This window comes from Anabrus simplex, chromosome 1 (genome assembly GCF_040414725.1).
Source record: "Anabrus simplex isolate iqAnaSimp1 chromosome 1, ASM4041472v1, whole genome shotgun sequence".
Lineage (NCBI taxonomy): Eukaryota > Metazoa > Arthropoda > Insecta > Orthoptera > Tettigoniidae > Anabrus > Anabrus simplex.
Genome location: NC_090265.1, coordinates 126,820,442 through 126,846,604, shown reverse-complemented (window position 1 = coordinate 126,846,604; position 26,163 = coordinate 126,820,442). Strand labels below are relative to the sequence as shown.

General features: G+C 39.7%; 1 protein-coding gene across 5 annotated transcripts in view; it reads left to right on the top strand.

Annotated features, from left to right (window-relative positions):
- LOC136862759 (probable ATP-dependent RNA helicase DDX43) overlaps positions 1 to 26,163 on the top strand; it is a 272,457-nt gene that overhangs the window by 129,324 nt on the left and 116,970 nt on the right. For all 5 annotated transcript variants that reach the window (XM_067139022.2, XM_067139003.2, XM_067138995.2 and 2 more), the window contains exon 6: positions 11,137 to 11,302. In XM_067139022.2, coding sequence (XP_066995123.1) covers positions 11,137 to 11,302 — 166 coding nt within the window. The remainder of the gene's footprint in view (positions 1 to 11,136; positions 11,303 to 26,163) is intronic.

Genomic DNA, 26,163 nt, shown 5'->3' with positions numbered 1-26,163 from the left:
TTGCACTTCTCCTTCAGCCATTCTTCCTTAGCTACCTTGCACTTCCTATCCACTTCATTCTTTAATCGCCTGTATTCTTTTCTGCCCTCTTCATTTCTAGCATTCTTGTATTTTCGTCGTTCATCAATTAGGTCTCGTGTCTCCTGAGTTATCCACTGATTCTTAGTTGATCTTTTCTTCCTTCCTAACATTTCTTCAGCAGCCCTACTGACTTCATTTTTCATGACTCTCCACTCTTCCTATATAGTGTTTCCTTCAGCCTTTTCATTTAGTCCTTGTGCAACATGTTCCTTGAAACAATCCCTCACACTATTTTCTTTCAACTTGTCTAGATCCCATCTTTTTGCATTCTTTCCTTTCTTCAATTTCTTCAACTTCAGATGGCATTTCATGACCAACAAGTTGTGGTCAGTCCACGTCTGCTCCTGGGAAAGTTTTGCAATCCAACACCTGGTTTCTGAATCTCTGCCTAATCATAATGAAGTGTATTTGATACCTTCCAGTGTCTCCAGGTCTCGTCCACGTATACAGTCGTCGTTTGTGGTGTTTGAACCAAGTATTGGCAAGGACTAAATTATGATCAGTGCAGAATTCAACCAGCCGACTTCCTCTTTCGTTCCTTTGTCCCAATCCAAATTCTCCTACTGTACTACCTTCTCTTCCTTGGCCTACCACTGCATTTCAGTCTCCCATCACAATTAGATTCTCGTCACCTTTTACATATTGTATTAAATCTCCTATCTCCTCGTATATTCTTTCGATTTCTTCATCATCCGCTGAACTAGTAGGCATATAGACGTGCACTATTGTGGTGGGCATTGGTTTGGTGTCTATCTTGACGACAATAATTCTTTCACTATGCTGGTCATAGTAGCTTACCCGCTGCCCTATTTTCTTATTCATTATGAAACCAACTCCTGCATTTCCCCTGTTTGATTTTGTGAAGAAGAAGAAGAAGAAGAAGAAGAAGAAGAAGAAGAAGAAGAAGAAGAAGAAGAAGAAACAATCTTCCATAGTTACCAGTATTCGTACAGAAGCTGTTAAGAAAGGAAGGGAAGGAAAAACATTCGGTTCTGGTAACTTGTAGGTAATGAATCATGAAGAAAAAGTCTCTTCAACTTTGCTTTAATTTTCCTACCAATTGTGATTTTTACACTTAAATCCCAATTTTTCTCTCATAATATTCAGCCAATTGTAACAAAATTTGTGTAGTGTATGTATCATGCGATGTTAAGAAACCTGCACATGGAATTTCTGATTGCAGAATTTTTTTTAGTAGTAGGGATTTTTAAGTCCAGAATTTTAGAACGTAAAAATGACACAAACTTTAGTATATCTCCTTATATAAATTATGTACAGAAAAATTGATATGTAGTGCTTTTAAAAAGTATTATCTACCTAATTACAAATTTACATTAATATGTTAATTAAATTTACATTAATATGCTAATTAAATTTCATGAAGAAATGGAATTTAAAATTTCAAAAAAATCATAACTTTTTTTTGGAAAATTTATTAATTGTATATGAATGAAATTTTTGTCATATCTCTACTTATATGTAGATGACATTCCCACAAAGTTTCATGAAAATCCATGCATTAGGTAAAAATATATTTTTATCTTCGGAGTGCCGCCTTAACATGTAATAATTGCTTACAGTTTTTAAGTTTTTTGCCTACGTGGCAATTTCATCCGCGAACAGCATGTCATAGACTGGAGCAAATTGTAACGCATTCCCATTTCATTGGCATTAAAAATATCCGTAGCATTATATCTTTCAAGACTAAGCAATATGTTGTTCTTTCAGCACACAACTGTATCCTTATGAACTTCTGCACTCTTGCTGCACATGTTTTGGTACGAAAGATATTTTTAAAACAATCTAAGCAACTATTACAAGCATGGAGATTGACCAAACCCAGCTATGCGATTTCTGGTATGTTCCCGTCAATTACTCCATCCTCCAATGAACCATTTCATTAAATGTTTTAGAGTTCCTCATACAGCGAAGAACAAATATTCTTTTTTTTTTTTTTTTTTTTTTTTCATCAGAACCACTCTCCAGTATCATGGTGAGAATTGTCCTGTTTCATGATATCAATGAGCGTGGGTGCCAAGTCATAATTTTTTGTTATTTGCTGACAAAGAAACTTAATTGTTCTTTTTAACATCACTAATGATGTTGAACTTTTATTGAGGTCATCTTCTTATGTTTAGCAGCCGTTAAGGAAAGTAGTCCACCGTAACTGGCAGCACAACTAACATGGACATAAATGTAACTCGCAGCACAACTTGTAACACAGAAACAAACATTGAATGAGGCTGGAGATATCCTTAAGTTTGCACCCTCTCCTAAGCAGCAATAGGAGCCATGAGATGAAACACTTAGCTGGTGTAACAACGCTGCGTATTAGGCTATGGCAGCAGCTTTCGCTGCAGAATGGAGCAAGTGTGTTGCTTGCCATTAACAGTGATTTCCAGAAGTTGTGTAATTTTACCATAGTGCTAAAGGAGTGCTTTCTTTTAGCGCACAGACTTTGAACTGAGATTGTGAGAAAACCACATGCCAAAACAAATTGAGAAAAAGTATCTTATAATACATTTTTTAATGTGAAATACATTCCTTAGAACCAGGCTTTTCCTTACATCTTGGTTTGGTAGAAGGGGGTTTAAATAACATTGTGCTTATGATGATTTGGCAGGACTCGTGAAAATCTTTGTTAAAAGTGGGAAATCCTTAAAAGCAGGCATGTTAAAACTGGGATCAATTGTAGTTGAGTTTCAACTTCACAGTCAGTATGTCTGGCATGACCTCCTCCACCTCCCTGACTGTGGGTAACTGAATAATGATCATTCATCCTCTGTCCATTTTGCTGTTGGGTCAAAAAATCTGGATGGCTTCCAGTGTCATTTCCTCCATTCATCCCCATATAAAGGGGCTCACCCATCCGAAGTCATTGGCTTCCTTAGGAGCAGATAATATACCGCCACCCAACACTCGATGTTGAGTCGCTGGCAGTCGCTGGTCTAGTCCATTACCATAGTGCAAAAAACCTGACCATACTAATGCAGTTTATATACCACATTCCGAAAGAGATATTGTACTCCCAAATTTGTAAACTACTTCTGGCATTATTTTTTCTAAAACAAGATGTGCCCTAGTGCTTGGGTAAGATTGAAATGAAATATACTAACATTTATTAGTCCAACTCGTTGGCTGAATGGTCAGCGTCCTGGCCTTCGGTTCAGAGGGTCCCGGGTTCGATTCCTGGGCGGGTCGGGGATTTTAATCGCTTCTGATTAATTCTCCTGGCTCAGGGACTGGGTGTGTGTGTCCGTCCCAACACTCTCCTGTTCATATTCAGACAACATACCACACTACCAACCACCGCAGAAACACGCAATAGTGATTACATCCCTCCATATAGGGTTGGCGTCAGGAAGGGCATCCGGCCGTAAAACAGGGTCAAATCCACATGTGCGACACAGTTCGCACCTGTGACCTCACAGGTGTGGGGAACGTGGTAGGAAAAGAAGAAGAAGATACTAACATTTATTAATGTAAGCTAATTCCAGTAGAGTTGCCGCACCTTTTATCTCTTTTGTTATAACCATAGATTTATTTTAAAAATTGTTGCAAATTCATAGAGCATAATTTAAAAACTTCAATATTTTTTACATTTGATCAGAGATGAGCAAAACATGGGTAATTGAAAGTAAATGGGAGAGAACAAAATAGTTGTGTTAAGATTCCAATTCCATACAGTATATGTGAAAAGTAACACCAGTAGTAACAAAATGTTTGAATGTGTAAACAACGAATAATTTGAAAATATTAAGCAATTCAACAGATTGTAAATGTATTGACATTGTGTTTTAAATATTAGAATAAGGTTTTAAACGTTGAAACTTAACTATTATTTTCAATAAGACGACGTAATATACAAATATTTTAATATTTAAGAGGTTTTTCAAAGCTTATTATGGATAAGTTTGTCAATGGCAAACCATAAGTGTAAGTTGTAAAACAATGTTATCATTTAACCTTGTAAGAATATTTATAGCTGAAGATGTTAAAAATATGAACAGAACATGTCCTATGTTTTTAATATTACATACATACATACATACATACATTATCATTATAGACTGTTATGCCTTTCAGCGTTCAGTCTGCAAGCCTCTGAGAATTTACTAAACGTCGCCACATTCCTCGATTTGCAACTAGTGTTGTGGCCTCATTTAGTTCTATACCTCTTATCTTTAAATCGTTAGAAACCGAGTCTAACCATCGTCGTCTTGGCCTCCCTCTACTTCCCTTACCCTCCATAACAGAGTCCATTATTCTCCTAGGTAACCTATCCTCCTCCATTCGCCTCACATGACCCCACCACCGAAGCCGGTTTATGCGTACAGCTTCATACATCGAGTTCATTCCTAAATTAGCCTTTATCTCCTCATTCCGAGTTCCCTCCTGCCATTGTTCCCGCCTGTTTGTACCAGCAATCATTCTTGCTACTTTCATGTCTGTTACTTCTAACTTATGAATAAGATATCCTGAGTCCACCCAGCTTTCGCTCCCATAAAGCAAAGTTGGTCTGAAAACAGACCGATGTAAAGATAGTTTCGTCTGGGAGCTGACTTCCTTCTTACAGAATACTGCTGATCGCAACTGCGAGCTCACTGCATTAGCTTTACTACACCTTGATTCAATCTCACTTACTATATTACCATCCTGGGAAAACACACAACCTAAATACTTGAAATTATCGACCTGTTCTAGCTTTGTATCACCAATCTGGCATTCAATTCTGTTGGATTTCTTACCTACTGACATCAATTTAGTCTTCGAGAGGCTAATTTTCATACCATACTCATTGCACCTATTTTCAAGTTCCAAGATGTTAGACTGCAGGCTTTCGGCACAGTCTGCCATTAAGACCAAGTCGTCAGCATAGGCCAGGCTGCTTACTACATTTCCACCTAACTGAATCCCTCCCTGCTATTTTATACCTTTCAGCATATGATCCATGTAAACTACAAACAGCAAAGGTGAAAGATTACAGCCTTGTCTAACTCCTGTAAGTACCCTGAACCAAGAACTCATTCTACCATCAATTCTCACTGAAGCCCAATTGTCAACATAAATGCCTTTGATTGATTTTAATAATCTACCTTTAATTCCATAGTCCCCCAGTATAGCGAACATCTTTTCCCTCGGTACCCTGTCATAGGCTTTCTCTAGATCTACGAAACATAAACACAACTGCCTATTCCTCTCGTAGCATTTTTCAATTACCTGGCGCATACTGAAAATGTGATCCTGACAGCCTCTCTGTGGTCTGAAACCACACTGGTTTTCATCCAACTTCCTCTCAACGACTGATCGCACCCTCCCTTCCAAGATGCCAGTGAATACTTTGCCTGGTATACTAATCAATGAGATACCTCGATAGTTGTTGCAATCCTTCCTGTTCCCTTGCTTATAGATAGGTGCAATTACTGCTTTTGTCCAATCTGAAGGTACCTTACCAACACTCCACGCTAATTTGACTACTCTATGAAGCCATTTCATCTCTGCCTTCCCACTATACTTCACCATTTCAGGTCTAATTTCATCTATTCCTGCTGCCTTATGACAATGGAGTTTATTTACTATCCTTTCCACTTCCTCAAGCATAATTTCACCAACATCATTTTCCTCCTCCCCATGAGCTTGACTGTTTGCAACACCACCATGATGATTTCCTTTTACATTGAGAAGATGTTCAAAATATTCCCTCCACCTCTCCAGTGATTCCCTGGGATCTATTATGAGTTCACCTGAATTACTCAAAACACTGTTCATTTCCTTTTTCCCTCCCTTCCTAAGATTCTTTATTACTGTCCAGAAAGGTTTCCCTGCTGCTTGACCTAGCCTTTCCAGGTTATTACCAAAATCTTCCCATGACTTCTTTTTGGATTCAACAACTATTTGTTTCGCTCTGTTTCTTTCATCTACGTACAAATCCCTGTCTGCACCGGCCCTTGTTTGGAGCCATTTCTGATAAGCCTTCTTTTTACGTCTACAGGCTGCTCTCACTTCATCATTCCACCAAGATGTTCACCTTTTCCCATCTTTGCACACAGTTGTTCCAAGGCATTCCCTTGCTGTTTCTACTACAGCATCCCTGTATGCCACTCATTCACTTTCTATATCCTGAACCTGCTTACTGTCTACTGTTCGAAACTTCTCACTAATAATATCCATGTACTTCTAATTTCCTCGTCCTGGAGATTTTCTGCCCTTATTTGTTTGCAGACAGATTTCACTTTCTCTACCCTAGGCCTAGAGATACTTAGTTCACTACAGATCAGATAATGGTCTGTATCATCGAAAAATCCCCGAAAAACTCGTACATTCCTGACCGATTTCCTGAATTCAAAGTCTGTTAAGATATAGTCTATTATGGATCTGGTACCCCTAGCCTCCCATGTGTAGCGGTGAATAGCCTTATGCTTGAAAAATGTATTTGTAACAGCTAAACCCATACTAGCACAGAAGTCCAGCAAACGCTTCCCATTCCCATTAGCTTCCATATCTTCCCCACATTTACCAGTCACCCTTTCGTATCCTTCAGTTCTATTCCCAACTCTCGCATTGAAATCGCCCATTAGCACTATTCTATCCTTGCTGTTGACCCTGACCACGATGTCACTCAATGCTTCATAAAACTTGTCAACTTCATCCTCATCTGCACCCTCACATGGTGAATACACGGACACAATTCTTGTCCTAATTCCTCCCACTGACAAATCTACCCACATCATTCGCTCACTTACGTGCCTAACAGAAACTATGTTGCGTGCAATGGTATTCCTGATAAAGAGCCCTATCCCAGACTCTGCCCTTCCCTTTCTAACACCCGTCAAGTACACTTTATAATCTCCTATCTCTTCCTCCTTATCTCCCCTTACCCGAATATCACTTACTCCTAGCACATCCAGATGCATCCTCTTTGCTGACTCAGCAAGTTCTACCTTCTTTCTTCCATAAGCCCCATTAATATTGATAGCTCCCCATCGAATTCCATTTCGTTCGCCAAGTTGTTTCCAAGGAGTCCCTCGCCTGTCAAATGGGAGTGGGACTCCATTACTCCCATAGGTCCGAGGCTTGCTTAAAGTGTATTGAATAGGTGGATACAAAAGTTTTCTTTTTTCTTTTATACCATGCCATATGCCATCTCTAGATCCACAAAATATAAACATGACTGTCTATTCCTCTAATACCATTTTACATTTACCTGGCGCATACTGAAAATCTGATCCCGACAGCCCTTCTGTGGTCTGAAACCACACTGGTTACATCCAACTTGTTCTCAAACCCTGATTGCACCCTGCCTTCCAAAATGCCAGCAAACTCCTTGCCTGGTATACTGATCTATGAAATACCTCAATCGTAGTCGCGTCCTAGTTCGTGAACCATGGGCTACAGCTGAGTGGCCTTGTAAGTGGTCCTGAGAATCAGGATGCTCGTTGCTATGGAATGGGAGTCTTGTCGAACATATTCTGAGTAGAGGCCCTCCTTGTGCTCAGGCAGCTAGGACTATAGAATCCACCGGTGTTCCTAACTTATTAGAGGAGAGATCCTCACTGGGACTGTGTAAATGGGGTAGCATCCTTATTCACAGAATTTGCTGAGCTCAAAACAACCAATAACATTGATTAATTCAATTACATTTTAACCACATTCATATTCCTGCTTGTTGTATTTCTAGGTGTTTATTTTGGAGTACAATGTAAGTGAGAAATATAAGGCTGTGGGTGGACACGACTAGTACTGTAATTTGTCCTTGAGTTACTACTTTCTCAGGGTGGCTCATCAAGAAACTCGTACAAGCACAGTTACAAGTTCTCAAATTTTCAGTTATTCTTGTAAAGGTTTTTTAAACTTGTTAAAATCCAGTCCACATTTGGTAGTGCAACAAAATCAGTTTTGAAATATTGGGCAGATCATTTGTAATGTACTTTCCAGTTGAAGTGTGTAGCTAGTTTTCTATGGCCACCAGAATAAGGTTGTTTTTAAAAAAAATTTTCAGCTTAAAAATCTGGCAACCCCAAGGGAAAACAAGGTGTATTTTATTTTCTTAGTGTCATAGGATTTCGTAAGTAAATTAGTGTTAGTGCCTTAATATGATTACATGGCCATGTTGCTAGTAACAGATTAAGTAGAAATGTTTTGAATTTTGCGATTTAGTTGTATAATGGAATGAAAATCAGTGCCTATTCTAGACAGTTGAGTCAAAATGCATAAAATAGAGGAATGTTCTTTGAGGAATAGTTTTCTAAAGGCTTGTGCTGGATACCAAATGAAAAGATAGTGTTTTTTATTAGATTATGGTGCCAGAAGGAGATTATTACAGGCACATACATTAACTGCTTAGTATGGGGCCTGAATGTAGAACAGGTATACTATTCCAAGTAATTTCTGTCTCTTCTCTGAAGTTGACAGTGAAATAAGAATAAATTACAGTGTGTTCTAAAAATTATGAGTTTTCAGTTACGAACCACTGTTATCCAAAATGAAATTGTTTCCCAGTCCAACTAACGATACATTGTTTGTTATTCAGTGATTCTTTGGGAGCGAAAGCAGGTTGAGATCACTGAACAATATTTAGTTGAAATGCTGAAGGTAAAACTTACAGAAGAATATATTGGGTAAATACTGACAGGAACAATGACAAGAGTTTCTACTATGAAGAAAGTAAGTTAATTCAGAAACTACTTAAATTGGTGAAATTTTTCATGAGTCAGTTTTGGATGGTTTGGTCATGCAATACAAGTGGAAGGATATTCAAATAGAAAACTGATTTATCATGGCGAAGTTGGGAAATGTCCCATTCTTATACTGACAACGAAGGGTGTCAAGCTTTATTGTCAAATTTGAGGGAGAGGCAGTAGTAGTCTTACAAAAAATACGACACTTGTTTAAAAAATAATGATTGAGATTTATTTTGAATTCTTGTCAGTTAGGGAAGGGCTTAAAATAGTATGTTTTTTAATCTGAAAATGAATAAAAGATTAAATTTTCTAAACAATTTAATGGAATGGTTAAAAAGAGAAAAATAACATGTAATCACTGTGTACACCTCTAGTCGTTTATGGGTATTCACAAAATGTCTATCCTTTGTAACACTCGACTGACAGTTTTACTGCGCTTTAGAAGCATGTATTCCCACATCTTTCAGACATGTTTCTGATCAATCTTGTAATTCTGTATTGTGGAATCTATTCCTATTCTTCTTGGAGTGCATCCCACTTGTCCTGTAGGGTGCCGGGATAATGCTTACCTCTTCCCCAGTTCATCAGATAGATTCTCTGTGTGATTCAGATTCAGTCTACATGTAGGTCATTCCACTACATGAACCCTAACTTCACCCAAGTATTGTTGCACATTATGTGCAACATGTGGATGAGCATTGTCAAACATTCGCATGAAACTCGCCGATGTATGGAGCAAATAACACATGTTCTTTACGGATTTCATCTACGTACTGATGTGCTATAAGGGGTCCATGCTTCACAAAGACCAGGTCTGTCGTTACTCTTATTCCCATGAACACGTTGCAGAACCTCCCTGAAAAGCTGCCCTGGGTGTAAACATGCAGGAGAAATATCTTTCTCAGGCCTTATCCTGGCTCCCTAGAATAAAATATACTTTTCCTCAACCTTTGGTCTGAAAATTGTCACAGCCAAAATTTGTAACATTCATGCAACATAACGCATGCTCTGATCATCTTCCATCTAGGCAATAGCTCTTTTAGCATCCTTGGAAGTTGCCGTTACATTTTTTCACGAGAGCTGATTTTGAAAATAACACAATTAATTGAAAGAAGAATATCTTTAAATGGGCAAAGAGCAGTGCTGGGTGCACTATCTTGTAACAACACTTCCTGGACTAAGGGAGAAGTAAGATTGTGAAGATCACAGAGACAGGATCATAAACAGCCTTTGATGCATTATTCTCACAAAAACATAAGAGACAGCCTTCCACGTCAAGAACAATAAAATAAATTGCTGAGGTTAATTTAATTTACAATTGCACATTATTTCTTCAATATTTACAATATGTTATGTTCTTGCTGGTCAGTATAGTCATACTTGGCATCCATAATTTCATTGTGAACCGTATTGTGCGGAGATAGCTATGATTGGTACATCATGGAGAATCTTTGTTTGCTTACAGAAAATCAGTGAAAAATGTTGGTCATCTCAAAGCTGACTCTGCCACAGTGCGGTAATAGTACTAGGAAGATGATGATAGTCATCTCACTTAGCCTTATTATCTTCATCAATTTTGTAGGCCACTACACAGTCTGATGCGTATCTTTAAATATGTACAGAATATTTGTATACGTTAGTTTCTGTAAGTTGCTTTTGTTCATAATTACTTCCACCTTTTTATCTGTAGGAAAGTAACACTTATTATTCTGTATTCATGGATTCTATTTTATTTGTATTCTATAAATTTGTATAAGAGGTTGTGTAGATTTAAAATTTCGGAGAATAAATTGACGTTAAGTAAACAATAAATGTAGGTTAAAGATGAGCTGGCCATTGTTTTAGATTGTTGTTTCCTTTAATCACATAAAGAAACAATTTTTAAACACGACCACCCATTAAAAATTTATCCAGCTGACTTTGGGCTGATATTACAATAAAACATTGTAACTTATTATTATTATTATTATTATTATTATTATTATTATTATTATTATGTCCGGCTCCATGGCTAAATGGTTAGCGTGCCAGCCTTTGGTCACAGGGCTCCCGGATTCAAATCCCGGCGTGGTCGGAGATTTTCACCTTAAATGGTTAATTCCCTTGGCTTAGGGACTGGGTATTTGTGCTGTCCCCAACATCCCTGCAACTCAAACACGACACATAACGCTATCCTCCACCGCAATAACATGCAGTTACCTACACATGACAGATGCTGCCCACCCTCATCAGAGGGTCTGCCTTACAAGGGCTGCACCCTGCTACAAATAGCCACACAAAGTTATTGTTGTTATTATTATTATTATTATTTTACTTGCTGTAGTTTTATCTATCATTGAATTATCAACCAATATTTTTTCTTTTCTCAATTTAGGTAAAACGTTGGCATTTCTTTTGCCTGCTTTGATTCATATTGACAGACAGCCTGTACCTAGATCTCAGCGAGGAGGGCCCAATGTTCTTATATTGGCACCAACGAGAGAACTTGCATTGCAGATTGAGAAAGAGGTGCAGAAATACCATTATAAGGGCATTAAGAGGTTAGTTTGTTGAAAAGACTGAATTTATTATTAATTCATTTTTGATCATTTATGTAAGTTTTTCCTTAGCCTTTAAACAGATATTGTAATAACTTTGTAACCTCATTAAATGATTTTTATATGCAAAATTTGTTATGTATGTACACGAATGAGATGATTCTCACTTTTAATTTCCATTCAGAGAGGAAAGCCTCTTCAGTTGCTAGGAACATGCCCCAGGGGCTATGAACTATGGAGCGTGGTTTGGCGACCACGGGGCCCTTAGCTGAGTCCTGGCATTGCTTCCACTTACTTGTGCCAGGCTCCTCACTTTTATCTATCCTATCCGACCTCTCTTGGTCAACTCTTGTTCTTTTCTGACCCCGACGCTGTTAGGTTTGCGAGGGCTAGGGAGTCTTTCATTTTCACGCCCTTCGTGGCCCTTGTCTTCCTATGGCCGATATCTTCATTTTTCGAAGTGTCGGATCCCTTCCAGTTTTCCCTCTGATTAATGTTATATAGAGGATGGTTGCCCAGTTGTACTTCCTCTTAAAACAATAATCACCACCACCACCACCAGTTGCTAGGAACAAATTAAAGTCCGAAGTAAATTCTTCATAGTACTTAGTCATTTCAAAGGCTGTGATAGCTTAGCGATGCCATCACTGGCTTCTCTCCTAGGTGACTGGTTTGAATTGCAATCAATGGGTGTGGAAGTTTTGAAATTATAAATCATGTTTGTGAGATTTGGATTTCATACAAAATGGAGGGTGATTTTTCATGGATGTTCTCAATGAAATTTGTTTAGTTTTTCCTTGAAATTTCTCCATCTTATACTCCAATCCTTGAAAACTCAGAGCTCAACTAGATACTTCTTTATTCATCAGTGATCTAACCATGTGATAATAAAGAATTTTTTATTGCTTACTGATGCTGATGGTGAATGTTTTTTCTCCCTACCTTGGGCATATTATGAGGAGTGAAAAGTACAACCTACTAAAATAGATCATTCAGGGTAAAATTGATGAACGTAGAGGTTGCAGTCAAAGGAAACGCTCTTGGCTGAGGAGCTTATGGGATTAGACAGGACTAAATTCGAGTAGACTGATGAGGACAACCAAACATCGTGCAGGTTTTGTTGTGATTGTGGCCAGCCTTCAGTAACGGAGAAGGCACTACAAGGAGGTCCTTTGGACTGGTCTAATGCAGTTCTCCAATCCATCTCATTGTATCCCACCTTACTCTTTCACAAACCAACCTTCCCTCTACAGACTCCCCAGCCCTTCATACTCAACATACATGTCTCTCAGAGTGAACCAGCCCAGGTCTCCTTACTCCCCTAGGTCATCACGCATATCTTTTTGCCACAACTTTGGTAAACACCCATGTATATTGCTCCTGGCTATTGAAGGAGATACCATGAACATTGAGGTATTGCCCAGTTGGCCTGGTTTGATGCAGTTATCCACACCAGTGATATTCCAAGTGTGGTATGCGTACCACTAGGGGCTCTTGGGTTCGTCTCGAGGATTATGCAAATATATTGTAGCTCCTGACCGTTTTGTTAAGCAGTTCAGAAAAGAATTGAGCTAGCTCATTTTCAATAAAATCCAAGTTTAAATTAGTGTTTTTGTCTGTCACTACATAGAGTCCCCTTTCTTAACTATTAATTCGAAAAATGTGCCAGTTTGTACCTCTCTGAAGTCCTTCACAAACTTATGTTGAGATGTGGAGACTCAACATGACCCATCTCTATGCAGGAATTTTTGGATTCTTAAGTCCAGTGTAGCGGTTCGTGGCAGTCACAAGAGATGGGGCACAATGTTCTAGGTCTCTTACACCAACCGTAGTCACTTCCCCCACCGAACAAAACAAACGGTGAGTTAATTGACAACCACACATCCATTCCCAATTTTCATTAACTTTTCTGTTGAAGTTTATATTATATGTTTCATTTATTCATCCTTAAACACCTGACTTATACAAAGTTCTGGTCATGACAGGGTGGATCATGAGACTACTGGCAAAAATGAGTGCAAGTGGACTAGACAAAAGTGTGACAGAATGGGTTGCTATATTTCTAGAAAATAGATAATTAGGAGGGGAATTCCTCAAGGCAGTGTTATTGGACCTTTGTGTTTTCTTATATACATAAATGACAAGAGTAAAGAAGTGGAATCAGAGATAAGGCTTTTTGCAAGATGATGTCGTTCTGTATAGAGTAATAAATAATTTACAAGATTGTGAGCAACTGAAAAATGACCTCAATAATATTGTGAGATGGACAGCTGGCAGTGGTATGATGATAAAGAGGATTAAAAGTCAGGTTGTGAGTTTCACAAGTAGGAAAAGTCTGCAGTTTTAATTACTGCATTGATGGGGTGAAAGTTCCTTATGGGGATCACTGGAAGTACCTAGGTGTTAATGTAAGGAAAGATCTCCATTGGGGTAATCACATAAATTAGATTTTCAATAAAGGATACAGATCTCTGCACATGGTTGTGAGGGTGTTTAGAGGTTGTAGTAAAGATGTAAAGGAGACGGCATATAAGTCTCTGGTAAGAGCCCAACTAGAGTATGGTTCCATGTATGGGACCCTTGATTCAAGAACTGGAAAAAATCCAAAGAAAAGCAGCTCGATTTGTTCTGGGTGATTTCCGACAAGAGGATAGCATAACAAAAATGTTGCAAAGTTTGGGCTGGGAAGACTTGGGAGAAAGAAGACGAGCTGCTTGACTAAGTGGTATGTTCTGAGCTGTCAGCAGAGAGATGGCGTGGAATGACATTAGTAGATGAATAAGTTTGAGTGGTCTTAAAAGTAGGAAAGATCACAATATGAAAATATAGAATTCAAGAGAACAAATTGGGGCTTGGGGATTGGAAAACTTACCAAGGGAGATGTTCAATACATTTCCAATTTCTTTGAAATAATTTAAGAAAAGGCTAGGAGAACAACAGATAGGGAATCTGCCACGTGCTCAACTGCCCTGAATGCGGATCAATATTGATTGATTGATTGATTGATTGATTGATTGATTGATTGATTGATTGATTGATTGATTGATTGATTGATCGCACAAGTATGAAGGATGATTCCTCCACATAATCAATACTTCATTTTACATAGTGTCAATATTATTTACATAAAAGGACAGTACTGGTTTCGACCTGTAAATAGGTCTTCTTCAGCTGTTGAAGAACCTGCTTAATAGCGACTGTACAGAATAAATACTGAACGAAAAATGAAAATTAAACAAGAATGCCATTAAAATAAACATGAATGCCACTATTCTAAAAAAATACTTAAGGTTAAGATATACATACGGTACAGTTTAATTTTAGTAGTATTTATTCTGTACTGTCGCTATTGACACGTTGAGTGCCAAGCTGATTGTAGCATACTATTCCATTGGTGCCAGGCATGAATTTCAATAGTATTCCGCTAGTGGCACAGCAATTATACGTCTTTTAGGCTGTTTACATAATCTTGGGATATATTAATATCATGCACTAAGTAAACTTTATATCATACCATCGTCATATATGACGCCATATGGTGTCACATAATTTTTTGATGTTTTGTATGGAATGTACAACACAAATTTCAAATATGTCAAATTTATGTGATAATTCAACCTAACAATATTTATGAAAACCTGCTGAAATGAGAAACAAGTCCTTATATTACATTACATATTGTTACCCCCTGTGGTTGGGGGACACAGATGAAGAATACACTCCCGGTATACCCTGCCTGTCGTAAGAGGCTTCTGAAAAGAGGAGACCTAGGCACGGACATGGATTGTGGTTTGGTACCATCTGTGGACCACCTGTGGATGGGAAGGGTTGAATACATCCACACGTAATTCCTGCCTGTCGTAGAAGGCGACTAAAAGGGTCATGTGGTCATCAGTCTGCTCTTTATCCTATTTGAGGGTTAGTTGTAGTTCGATTCAAAATTCTTGATGTGCGTGCTCCTGTGGCTGAAGAAGTATCAATTTGAAGATTTAGATGATCCTGGCTTGTAAATGGAATATCTTTTTGTGTCCCTACACAAGAATCTGTCATCATCCTTCACATGATTGTGTACACCATTTGAACCAGCATTGGCCCCACCTATAATGTCACTGTCAGTATCGCCACTGTCTTCCACATCACTCGATACATTGATCGTGCTGTCTGTGTACTCATCGTCACTAGCGTTACATTCAGTCATCAACACTTACATCTTTCTCTCCATCAGAATCCATAAGTAATTCACAAATATCCAATTCACTTTCTCTTTGTGGTAAGTCACCATTTCTACCAAGAATATTACCAATATCTTCAATTTCTTTATATTTTTGCACAACTATACACACCGAATGATAATTCGCACGTAAACGAGGAAAAAAACAATGCCTGGGGTGCTTTCACTTGTGAGAATGATCACTGGCCAGTCAGTGATTTTGGAAGAATAGTGTGGCGCCATATGTAGGCACATAGTACCAGTACATAGCTGGAATAGACCCTGTAGTTCGCAATTCACGTAGTACCAAATTTATGCGCATAGATGTCACAGCTGATTTTCTACAGCGCATCTGCGAAACTCTGCTGTGCCGCCATATGGTGTCACACCAACTCTGATTTCAAGACCTGTGTGCCGCCATATGGCGTCATGCAGTCTCAAATTTGAAGACCAGCATGGCACCATATGGCGTCACGTGGCACCCAACGTGTTAAGCAGGTTCTTCAACAGCTGAAGATTACCTGTTTACAGGTCGAAACCAGTACTGTCCTTTTATGTAAATATGTAATATTTACACTATGTAAAATAAAGTATTGATTAGGTGGAAAATTCATCCTTCATACCTGTGTGCTTGAACTATCAATACGGGCTACGAAGTTAATAAACTGAGCAGCACGAAAAACGCAACACCCAATAAATGATGTGTAATTATCTATTTAATCGAAGTGAAGCACTTCAACCATTGTTTTTAGACGGGGTATGCTATTGGCGTTGCTTTGCGAGTAAACAATGAAGTGTTGATTGTTTATTGCACTAGCCTCAATTGTTTTTTCCCGCGCAACCTGGAAAACACATCGCTGGATGTGAGCCAATAATGTTTTCCCGCTCTTGTAGCGCTTATTGTTGTACTTTTAATTGTTCCCTTTTCAATCACACGTGTTTGTAGGATCTTTCTGTGATTCTCTTCATCAGCTTTCTGGAAAAAAACATGCTGTTAAGCCCTGAACAAGCTGCAAAAGCCGTTGCTTTGGTGGAAGATGGTCGCAGCATGCATTATGTTGCAGAAGTGTTGAGTACTACACCTTCTACAATTTCCAGAACCGTATGAAGGTACAGAGAAACTGAAAGCTTTGCAAGAAGACCAGGATCAGGCCCGAGAAGAGCAACATCGGAGAAAGATGACCGCTTCTTACAACTTCAAGTTCTCCGCAACCGTCACACCACCGCTATTGAAGCACGAAATAGACTTCAAGTTCGAGGGGTCAATGTTAGTGAGAGAACCGTTCGAAGAAGACTAGAAGAAGCCAATCTTCAGTCCAGAAGACCTGCTACAGGACCGGAACTCACCAGAGAGCATAGCACAGCTCGACTGTGTTTCGCAAGGGAACATCTTGGCTGGACAGTACAACAATGGGATCAAGTGTTGTTCACAGACGAGTCGCGATTTGGCCTCCGATCACCTGACGGAAGAGAGAGGGTCTGGAGAAGGCCAGGGGAAAGGTATTCCCCTTGTAAATTCTCATTCAGGACACCTTTTCATGGTGGTTCTGTGATGGTGTGGGCAGGAATCGATACAACTGCAAGGACAGATTTAGTCTTCGTGGAGCATGGGGGCCTTACCACACATTGGTATGTGGAGGAAATCCTTCTGGAGCATGCTGTGCCTTTCGCTCTGTTTATTGGTGATGGTTTTACACTAATGCATGACAATGCACGCCCACATTTTGTGAGAATTGTGCAAGAGTTCTTGGATGAAACAGACTCATGCTATTGTTTGGCCTGCTCGAATCCCCGATTTGAATTCCATTGAGCACGTTTGGGACCAGCTGGGGAGAAGAGTCTGTCAGCGCTATCCAGAGACCCTACAGGACCTACGGAACACCCTCCTGGAAGAATGGGAGATGATTCTTCAACAGAACATTACAGCATTAATCAAGAGCATGCCTGAAAGGTTGAATGCCGTCATTGCTGCCAGAGGTGGCAATAAACACTTTTGAAGATGCGAACAGAGGTCCCTGAGATAGTCTCCGAGGTCTGTGAAGTGAAAGTATGAAGTGTATAACATTAAAACAGAGTGCATTGCCTTTATGAGCTTACTCAATTTCCTTGAAATGTGCATCTCTCGCTTAATTTGTTCAATTTGTTTATAATCGTCTTTTCTTTTCATTGTTAGACTGTTAGATGGGACCGTACCACAATATTCCATCATAAGATGGTGGATTAGTGTCATAAAAGTGTCATAAATTTAGAATAAATTTCAGTTTTTGAAAGAAATTGAAGTGTTTTTCGTGCCGCTCAGTGTAGATTATATAGTATGACTAGCAAGATACCCGTGCTTCGCTACTGTATTATAATGAAATTTATAGTTGAATGCTTAACGTTTTATATATAATCCGCCGAAATTCGCGATTTAACTCGTTTTCTGAGAGAATCTGCCAAATTTCGTTATCTGACTCATTTTCTGAGAGATTACGGCAAAGTTCCTCCCATTTTTCAATCTTTCTTTCCAGCAATCGATTTCGTACTTCCCGGGCTAGGTCCAGCTATTCCACCCGGCCAGTTGGGTCCCTATATCTTTGCCATCTTTTCCTATAAGCATTTTAATATGGATCCAATCCTTGAGGAGATCCGGCGGGGTGTCGTCTTGGGTGCCTTGGCGGTACTGAACCAGCGGTCGGACAGCAATCGTAGCCATTACCCGGCCAGGACCCCTTTCTAGCGCGGTCCACACATTTTGACGATGGTCCAGAACATTATTATTATTATTATTATTATTATTATTATTATTATTATTATTATTGATGGTCTGGAACCCACAGCGAGATGCAAGACCGCTACTTGGTGGTAAATTACATCCTCCACCATTGTCCTTGCTGACAATGTGACCAGCACCATCGTCGCACGTAGGCAAGTGCGCGAGATTTCTGGCGACACGAATGATATACTGTACACTGACTGAGCAAATGCCATGGGATAGCGGAGCACTGATGCGCAGGTGTGTTGTCTGCGCACCACACGCCCCCTGTGTCAGCGGCAGTTGTATAGGAGACCTTGTGAGCAGTGGCTGTGCATGTGACAGGTGTAACATGGAAAGTCGTCGTGAGCTCATACCGTTTGAACGGGGTATGGTGGTCGGTGCCCGACGGATGGGAAGTGCGATTTCGGAAGTGGCGCGGGAATTCGGCTTCACACGATCAACCGTGTCCAGGATGTATAATGAATGGTTGAATGCGGGTGTCACCGTCCACAACAGACGAACGACCGGCCGTCCAGTCGGCGACATCTGAGACGGATTGTCAATAGTGACAGACGGGCAACAGTGCAACAAATCACGGCTCAATTCAACACAGGCCGTGCTAGACACGTCTCTCAGTGGACAATCCGTAGGAACATGTTTTCTGTGGGGGATGGGAGCCGGTGCCGCACACGGGTGCCACTGTTAACCCAACGTCATCAGGCACGACGACGCACATTTGTCGCCAGTCACTAGGGATGCACAATGGAATAATGGCGTAACGTGATATGGTCAGACGAATCACGATTTCAACTGCACCATGCCGATGGGAGGCACTGTGTATGGCGCAGACCACATGAAACGATGAATCCCGCCTGCCTCGAAGGTGTGGTCCAGGGCGCTGGTGTCCCTGTTATGGTCTGGGGTACATTTTCCCGGTATGGAATGGGCCAAGTAGTTGTTCTGGAAGAGACTTTGAATGGTACGCAGTATGTTAAGCTGCTCGGAGACCATCTCCACCCATTTTTGGCCTTGCAGCGCCCAGGCGGTTCTGCGGTGTTTCAAGATAACGTGCCGTCACATCGCTCCCACGTCGCCCGGGAATGGTTCCAGAACATGCAGTGGAGGTCCAACGACTGCCATGGCCATGCAGGAGCCCCGATATGAACCCTATCGAGCAAATCTGGGATGTCCTGGAATGCAGGCTCCGTGCCATGGATCCTGCACCCACGAACAGTTTATTTTGCTTAACTTATGATTATTTAAACCAAATTACATGTGATTTTATCAATTCAAAGTTTAATACTTGCAAGTCTTGGACAATATGGACTTGGAAATAGTATTATTATAACATGGTTTTAAATCTTCATTATGATTTTTATCATTTGTGTGACGTAGATAAACTTACATATGTTTGCCAGTATTTCCAATGCATATCAGCTGACGATGACGCAATATAATGCGTCGAAACTAGTTCTGATAAAATAAATATACATGTTGTAATTTCATCTTAACATTTTAATGTATTGAATAAGGTGGATATGAATTTTTAATAAATTGTAATCTTGGTTCAATACGGACGAATAATGAAATTTATTTACTTAACCCGCTTGTTTTGACGTGCACGCGAACTAGTGTCTACAACAAAAAGGCCCTTAATTAAAAAACACGCCTCGTACGTTTCATTTCTTTTAAATCGTAATGCAGTAATCACAAAACTTGGAATTTATACATGTTTTAAAGACACAAATACTAGCCTGTAGTTGTGTTGTAATTATATTAGGGATAAAAATATTCAAGGTAAACATTTAAACACTGTATGATGATTATGTAATGATTTAAGAATTACATACTCGCCAATAATGTGGCAGTAGTGTTTAATCCTTAGCAAGTACAGTATTCAAGATAAGTTGCTGACATGATCAAGATCATTCCTGGTACATCAATTGTAATGTGTTGTGTTCAGTGGGACCAGGTCAGATCAATCCTTGGTCACTTCAGTTGTGACCCAATATAGTGTGATAGGGCTGCTTCTGTTCACGATTTTTATGCTGGATCTAGCAGATGGTTTATTGATATAGATGTTGATTCCCACAGGGAATGCATTGTTTACAGAGCCATTAGAAACAAGAACTTTGCGGATAAGTTCCAGTTGGACCTTGATAATGTGGCCTTGTTGTGCATTGTAAATAGAATGTCTTTGCATGTAAAAAAATGTAAATATATCTAATTGACACTGCTATTACATCCAATTTTATTGTGTGGTAAGAACATGATGCCTATCTATATTTGCAGTAATTTAAGATGGAACAAATGTGTGAGGGAGATAAGATGCCAAGCATGCAGAGTAGTAGTAGTAGTAGTAGTAGTAAGTGGTGGTGTCTTTATTAGTGGCAAAATTAGGGCTAATGTCCTCTCTTACACTTTACTGTACCGGGAAAAAGAATGTCTGTCTTCGGTGCCGCTGACACCAGCTTGAAGAGCATGGAATATTTCTAAGGGTGCGGTATTTAAACATTGGAATTGGTACAGAGAGGGGTATTAGTTCATTGAACTTCTATTTCTTTGAAAATTTGATTTTATTGTTCATTGGAAACAAATTCATATCACCTTTCATACAAGTTGAGTTGAAGCGTTGTAGCAGGCTGGGATCTTCGGGCTCCAGGATGGTTACTGGACACGGTCTGGACAGGAACCACGCCTGTACTGGATGTGAAGTTCTCGACGTTCTAAAATTTCTCGAAGTTCTAGAGGATCTGGGAGTCTTGAATTTCTAGGTGCACACGTTGCAGGGTTCGATCTCACACGATAACACTCAGAGGTGAGGAGGCATGACGCGCACTCAAGTCCCCTGTATGGCATTCAACTCACTTGTTGTACTGTTAAATAAATTAACATTGACCTTTAAATATTGCATTCATTACAAGTGGAATATGTCAAATGTTAATGGAAATGACACTCGAATCTTGATTCAAACACTTTGTTGAATCACAAAGGTTTATGAATAGTTACTTGAAAGTAAGGCAATTAAACCAAATATCTGACCACATGTTGGATGTCAGCCGAATTAATACTTGGGAGAATTATGTACAATTTATAATGTCAAGTTCACGACGTAAGTCCGCTTATATAGGCATGACAGACTGGAATGTTCTATTAGATCACTAATCTTTATCATCGCAGTTTCTGATTTACTGATTTTGTCAATTTATGATCAGAACACAACATTGAGCGCAATATGCACAGTTCATGCAAGTTCAGGACACATTGGCATGTTAATGATAAATTAAGTAAATTTAATGGCACTTGGAAATGCCCTATTCTGTCTATAAATAATAATGACGTGTACTTGAAGACTGTTCAGCAATGTTATTAAATGATCATTAAAGTTAAACTGCACTTGGAAAGAGTCTGACACTGTCTGTGAGAAATGATTATGACGTAGAAATTATTTCAAATATGGCACTGAAAAATTCTATGTTCTCTCAGAACTTCACGAGAGGAAAACACAAATTCAGATATGGCAGGCGTATTGTATGTTTCCACAGTCTGTTACGATGACACGAGTTTAAACACAAGTTCAAATGTTGCACTCGTAAATATTCTATGTTTCCACAATTTGTTACGAAACACAAGTTCAAACGTAATACTCAGAAATGCCCTAAGTTTCCACAGTTTGTCATGAAACACAAGTTCAGTGTGGTACTTGGAAAATTACAACACTCACAAGAAAAGTTTTGTGTTCCCACAGCTTGTCACAAAACACAAGTTCAAATGTGACACTCGGAAATATTCTGTGTTCCAAAGTTTGTTTATGAAACACAAGTTCAGATGTAGCACTTGGAAGAGTTACAACACTCATGAGAAAAATTCTATGTTCCTTCATTTTGTCACTGAAACACAAGTCCGAATATGACACTTGAAGAAAATCATTAAGTTCCACCTCCGCTGGAACCGAGCACTCGAGATGCGAAGTCACGTCCAACCATAGGTTCGGTCTGCCGCACTTGTAGAGCTCCACCCATCACCCATATCGCAGAGACGTGGAGCATTACTGACCCTGTAGCCTGGATCACCCTCCTTTTATACCTGGATGTGATGAAGCATCTAGAAACGTGGATATTATCGACCTCGATAACTCCCAAAGTACATGGTGGATTTTCTTGAAAATTTGACAGATTGAGTCTGTTATGATGGCCTCCACGTTGGCGGTGTAAAAACATCATCATCTTAACTCCAAGTACACTTGTACACATGGGTTGGAACATTACCATATATGGTCACGCCTGGCTGCATGAAGCTAGCTCGAAGCGGCTACGTCGCGGCTGCGCATGTCAGCGAGTTTGGCGGGCTGCCAATCCTCTACCTCGCGCAAAGTTTAACACACATACATCAAACTTGTTCTCACGTAGCGGTGTTTCCGGCACACTACACAATATGAAATATACTACAAATACAAACAGTACAAATGGCAACAAATACAAACCTATTAACTAAGAGCGAATGAAAGCAAAAAAGGAAGATAATCATATTGTACTATATTACTTGGAAAATTAGTGTCATAGCGTGCGTTCGGGAGATAGTGGGTTTGAACCCCACTGGCAGCAACCCTGAAGATTGCTTTCCATGGTTTCCCATTTTCACAGTAGGCAGATGCTAGGGCTTTACCTTAAGGCCACGGTCGCTTGTTCATAAAGCACGCACACATCACTTTCATTATTTTATTCATTCATTCCAGTAACGGCTGGTATATGCTACTTGATATTCTCCAGGAAATGACCATGGCAACCACTTTCGAAAATATTCTGGGATTTTGATGTTCTTATACTTTCTGGGAGAGAGTTCCATAATTTAGAGCCAACGACAGTGAAGGAATGACTGTACAAAGCAGTTCCATGTAAAGGAATAGGGAGAATGTGTATTGCGCTTATGATCTGATGAAACATGGATGCCAAGTATGCTGGTGTCGAAGTCTTTAACACTTTATATAATCATGTGACACTGCTATTACATCAAATTTTACTGTTAGGATTTTTCTGCCAATCTTTACTGTAAGCTAGAAAGGAAACTATTCGAATGGCTTACTTGACTCTTGTAGAGCCAATATTATTGTACAGGCTTCCTTACTGTAGAGAACATGACAGACTGGAGGAAGTTCATTGTCAAGCAGAACAGTGTTATTTACCCACAGCATTCCCCTCTCTGCCCCCCCCCCCCCTTACACCCGCACACACACACACACACACACACACACACACACACACACACACACACACACACACACACACACACACTCAGAACTGCTATTGTCAAGGTCAGAGCTGTCTGCTTCAACCTTTGTCAGTAACACACAATCCACTATTTCTTGGTCTGTTAAATCAAGTTCAGCATCATCTGATTGTAACCACTTGTCCACCTCACACTGGTTAACATTCTCACATCCTGGAATTTGTTTCACCATCTCTTGCAGATTGTCATAATTTTCCTCATCTTCCAAAAAAATCCCTTCATACAGTTTGTTCCAGGAATTACAAAGAATCACTGGTGTTATCTTTTCCCAGGATTGGTCACACCAGTAAATCACAGGTTTCGTGTTCGCAGATTTCAACAAATCTGTAAGACTTTTACCGGATAATTCACTCTTACTCAGAGTAGATCGTAGCAGAAATGCATGATAATGGTGTTTGAATGCTACCAGAACACCCTGGTCCATGGGTTGAACTAAGCTCGTCACATTAGGGGGCAGAAACCGAACAACAATATCACCACTTTCCAACTTCCCTGGGTGTGTTCTGGCATTGTCAATCAACAAAATTGCTTTTCTGGGCAATCCCTGAGACTTCAAAGAATATTCAACGCTTGGTAACAAACTTTTGAAAGAACCATTCTTCGAAAAGTTGTGACAACATCCAGGCACTTTTTTTAGCTCTATAATAAACTGGTAATGCAGTGAGAGCAATATTTGAGCTCTAGGGTTTTTTGTTTTTCCTATGCACATTAGTGGCAGCCTATGAGTGCTTGAAGCATTAAACCAAACCAAACCCCATGGCACTACAGCCCTTGAAGGGCCTTGGCACCAAGCGACCGCTGCTCAGTCCGAAGGCCTGCAGTTTACGAGGTGTCGTGTGGTCAGCACGACGAATCCTCTCGGCCGTTATTCTTGGCTTTCTAGACCGGGGCCGCTATCTCACCATCAGATAGCTCCTCAATTCTAATCACGTAGGCTGAGTGGACCTCGAACCAGCCGTCAGGTCCAGGTAAAAATCCCGGACCTGGCTGGGAATCGAACCCGGGGCCTCCGGGTAAGAGGCAGGCACACTACCCCTACACCACGGGGCCGGCGCCTGAAGCATTAGCACATGCTAAAACCATAATCTCTCTTTATTCTTTTTGTGACCTGATTCAGGTTTTTCTCTTATTGATGCTAAGGATGTTTTTGGCAACATTTTAAAATTTAACCCTGTTTCATCAGCATTATATACCCGATCTTTTGTCAATCCTTCACTAATCTGTTCATTTGCGGAAAGCTGCTCACCACCTAGATGTAACTGACTTATGCCATATCTATTTTTAAATCTATCTAGCCATCCTGAACTAGCCTTGAAGTCCTTTCCATCATCTCAATAGTTTAGCCTTCTCTTGAATTATAGGACTGGATAATGGTATTCCTTTTTCACGTTGTTGTGTAAACCAAAGAAATACCACTTCATTTACCTTATCATACCCACCCTCTTTCATACTTTTTCGGTTTGGTATCTTAGAGGAATGCTCAATTAATTTAGATTTTGTCTTAACGCAATCCGCCACTGTTGACACCAACTCCATAATCCGCAGCAACATTTCGCAATATTGCACCATTTTCCACCTGTCACTGCTTCAATTTTATTTTCGATGCTTACAACAACACGTTTTCATTTAGTTGACATCATTCAATAAGCACGCACTTGCCACTATACTTTGAACACAACCTATTACTGTACTTTGCTACTGTATTTCAAAAGAACCCAGTCCAGATGCCTGGGACAGAATGTTTTAATCCACCTATTCGATAAAACATTCTTTTTAACTAAATTATTTGTCATCTCCGTTCAATACGGAACCAATAATAAAATTTATAACACTTGATTGGTAGGATAAGAATAAGATAAGATAGTGTACCGTTATGAGCAGGTGGTCCATGTTTAAACTGACTTTTTTTTTTCCATGGCTCAAAGTGGGGACACGTTGATTCTGACAGCCTACACATAAACGAGAGGTCAAATTTTGACACAGCTATTTTTTACACGTTAAAATTGGTATTGCAATATTTCTCCACTACCCATTTTAAGATAAAAATTATAATAATACAATACCTCCAGTCAGTGGCGAAGCGTGAGCTAAATAAGGGGGTAGACAGATATTTTTAAAGCTATTTAATCATATTATCAATGTTATATTAATGACTCTGAAACTAAGACAAGTCCTACAATAACCTACTGTATAACCCTGCGTGTACTCCTTGTATTTCTGTGTCATTTATTCATAGTGTTCTACGGAGCCAAATACGGGTTTACTTGAGAGATGACCTTCAGTACCTATCATCCAGAAATGGTCACCAAACAAGGTCACTAACTAACTCCTTGCTGCATGGGCACCCATATGACAGTTTGTAGGGGGGGAGGGCGAGGCTAGACCTGGTGGTACGTAGTATTTTTAATATTTTGGAGGATGAATGGCGACTTGTATTCCGCAGTAGAATGATACCCACAGTATCCCCTGCCTGTTGGTGGGGGCGGTACTCTACCGCTTTTCACTAGAGTTTAATCCTGATGTAAACAAACAGGCGGAGCAAATTGCCTTTACACATGGACATAGACGTAGTTGATTGGAGAAGCAACCATCACACTCCCTGCACTCTATGCGAGCTCAAAGAAAATTAGT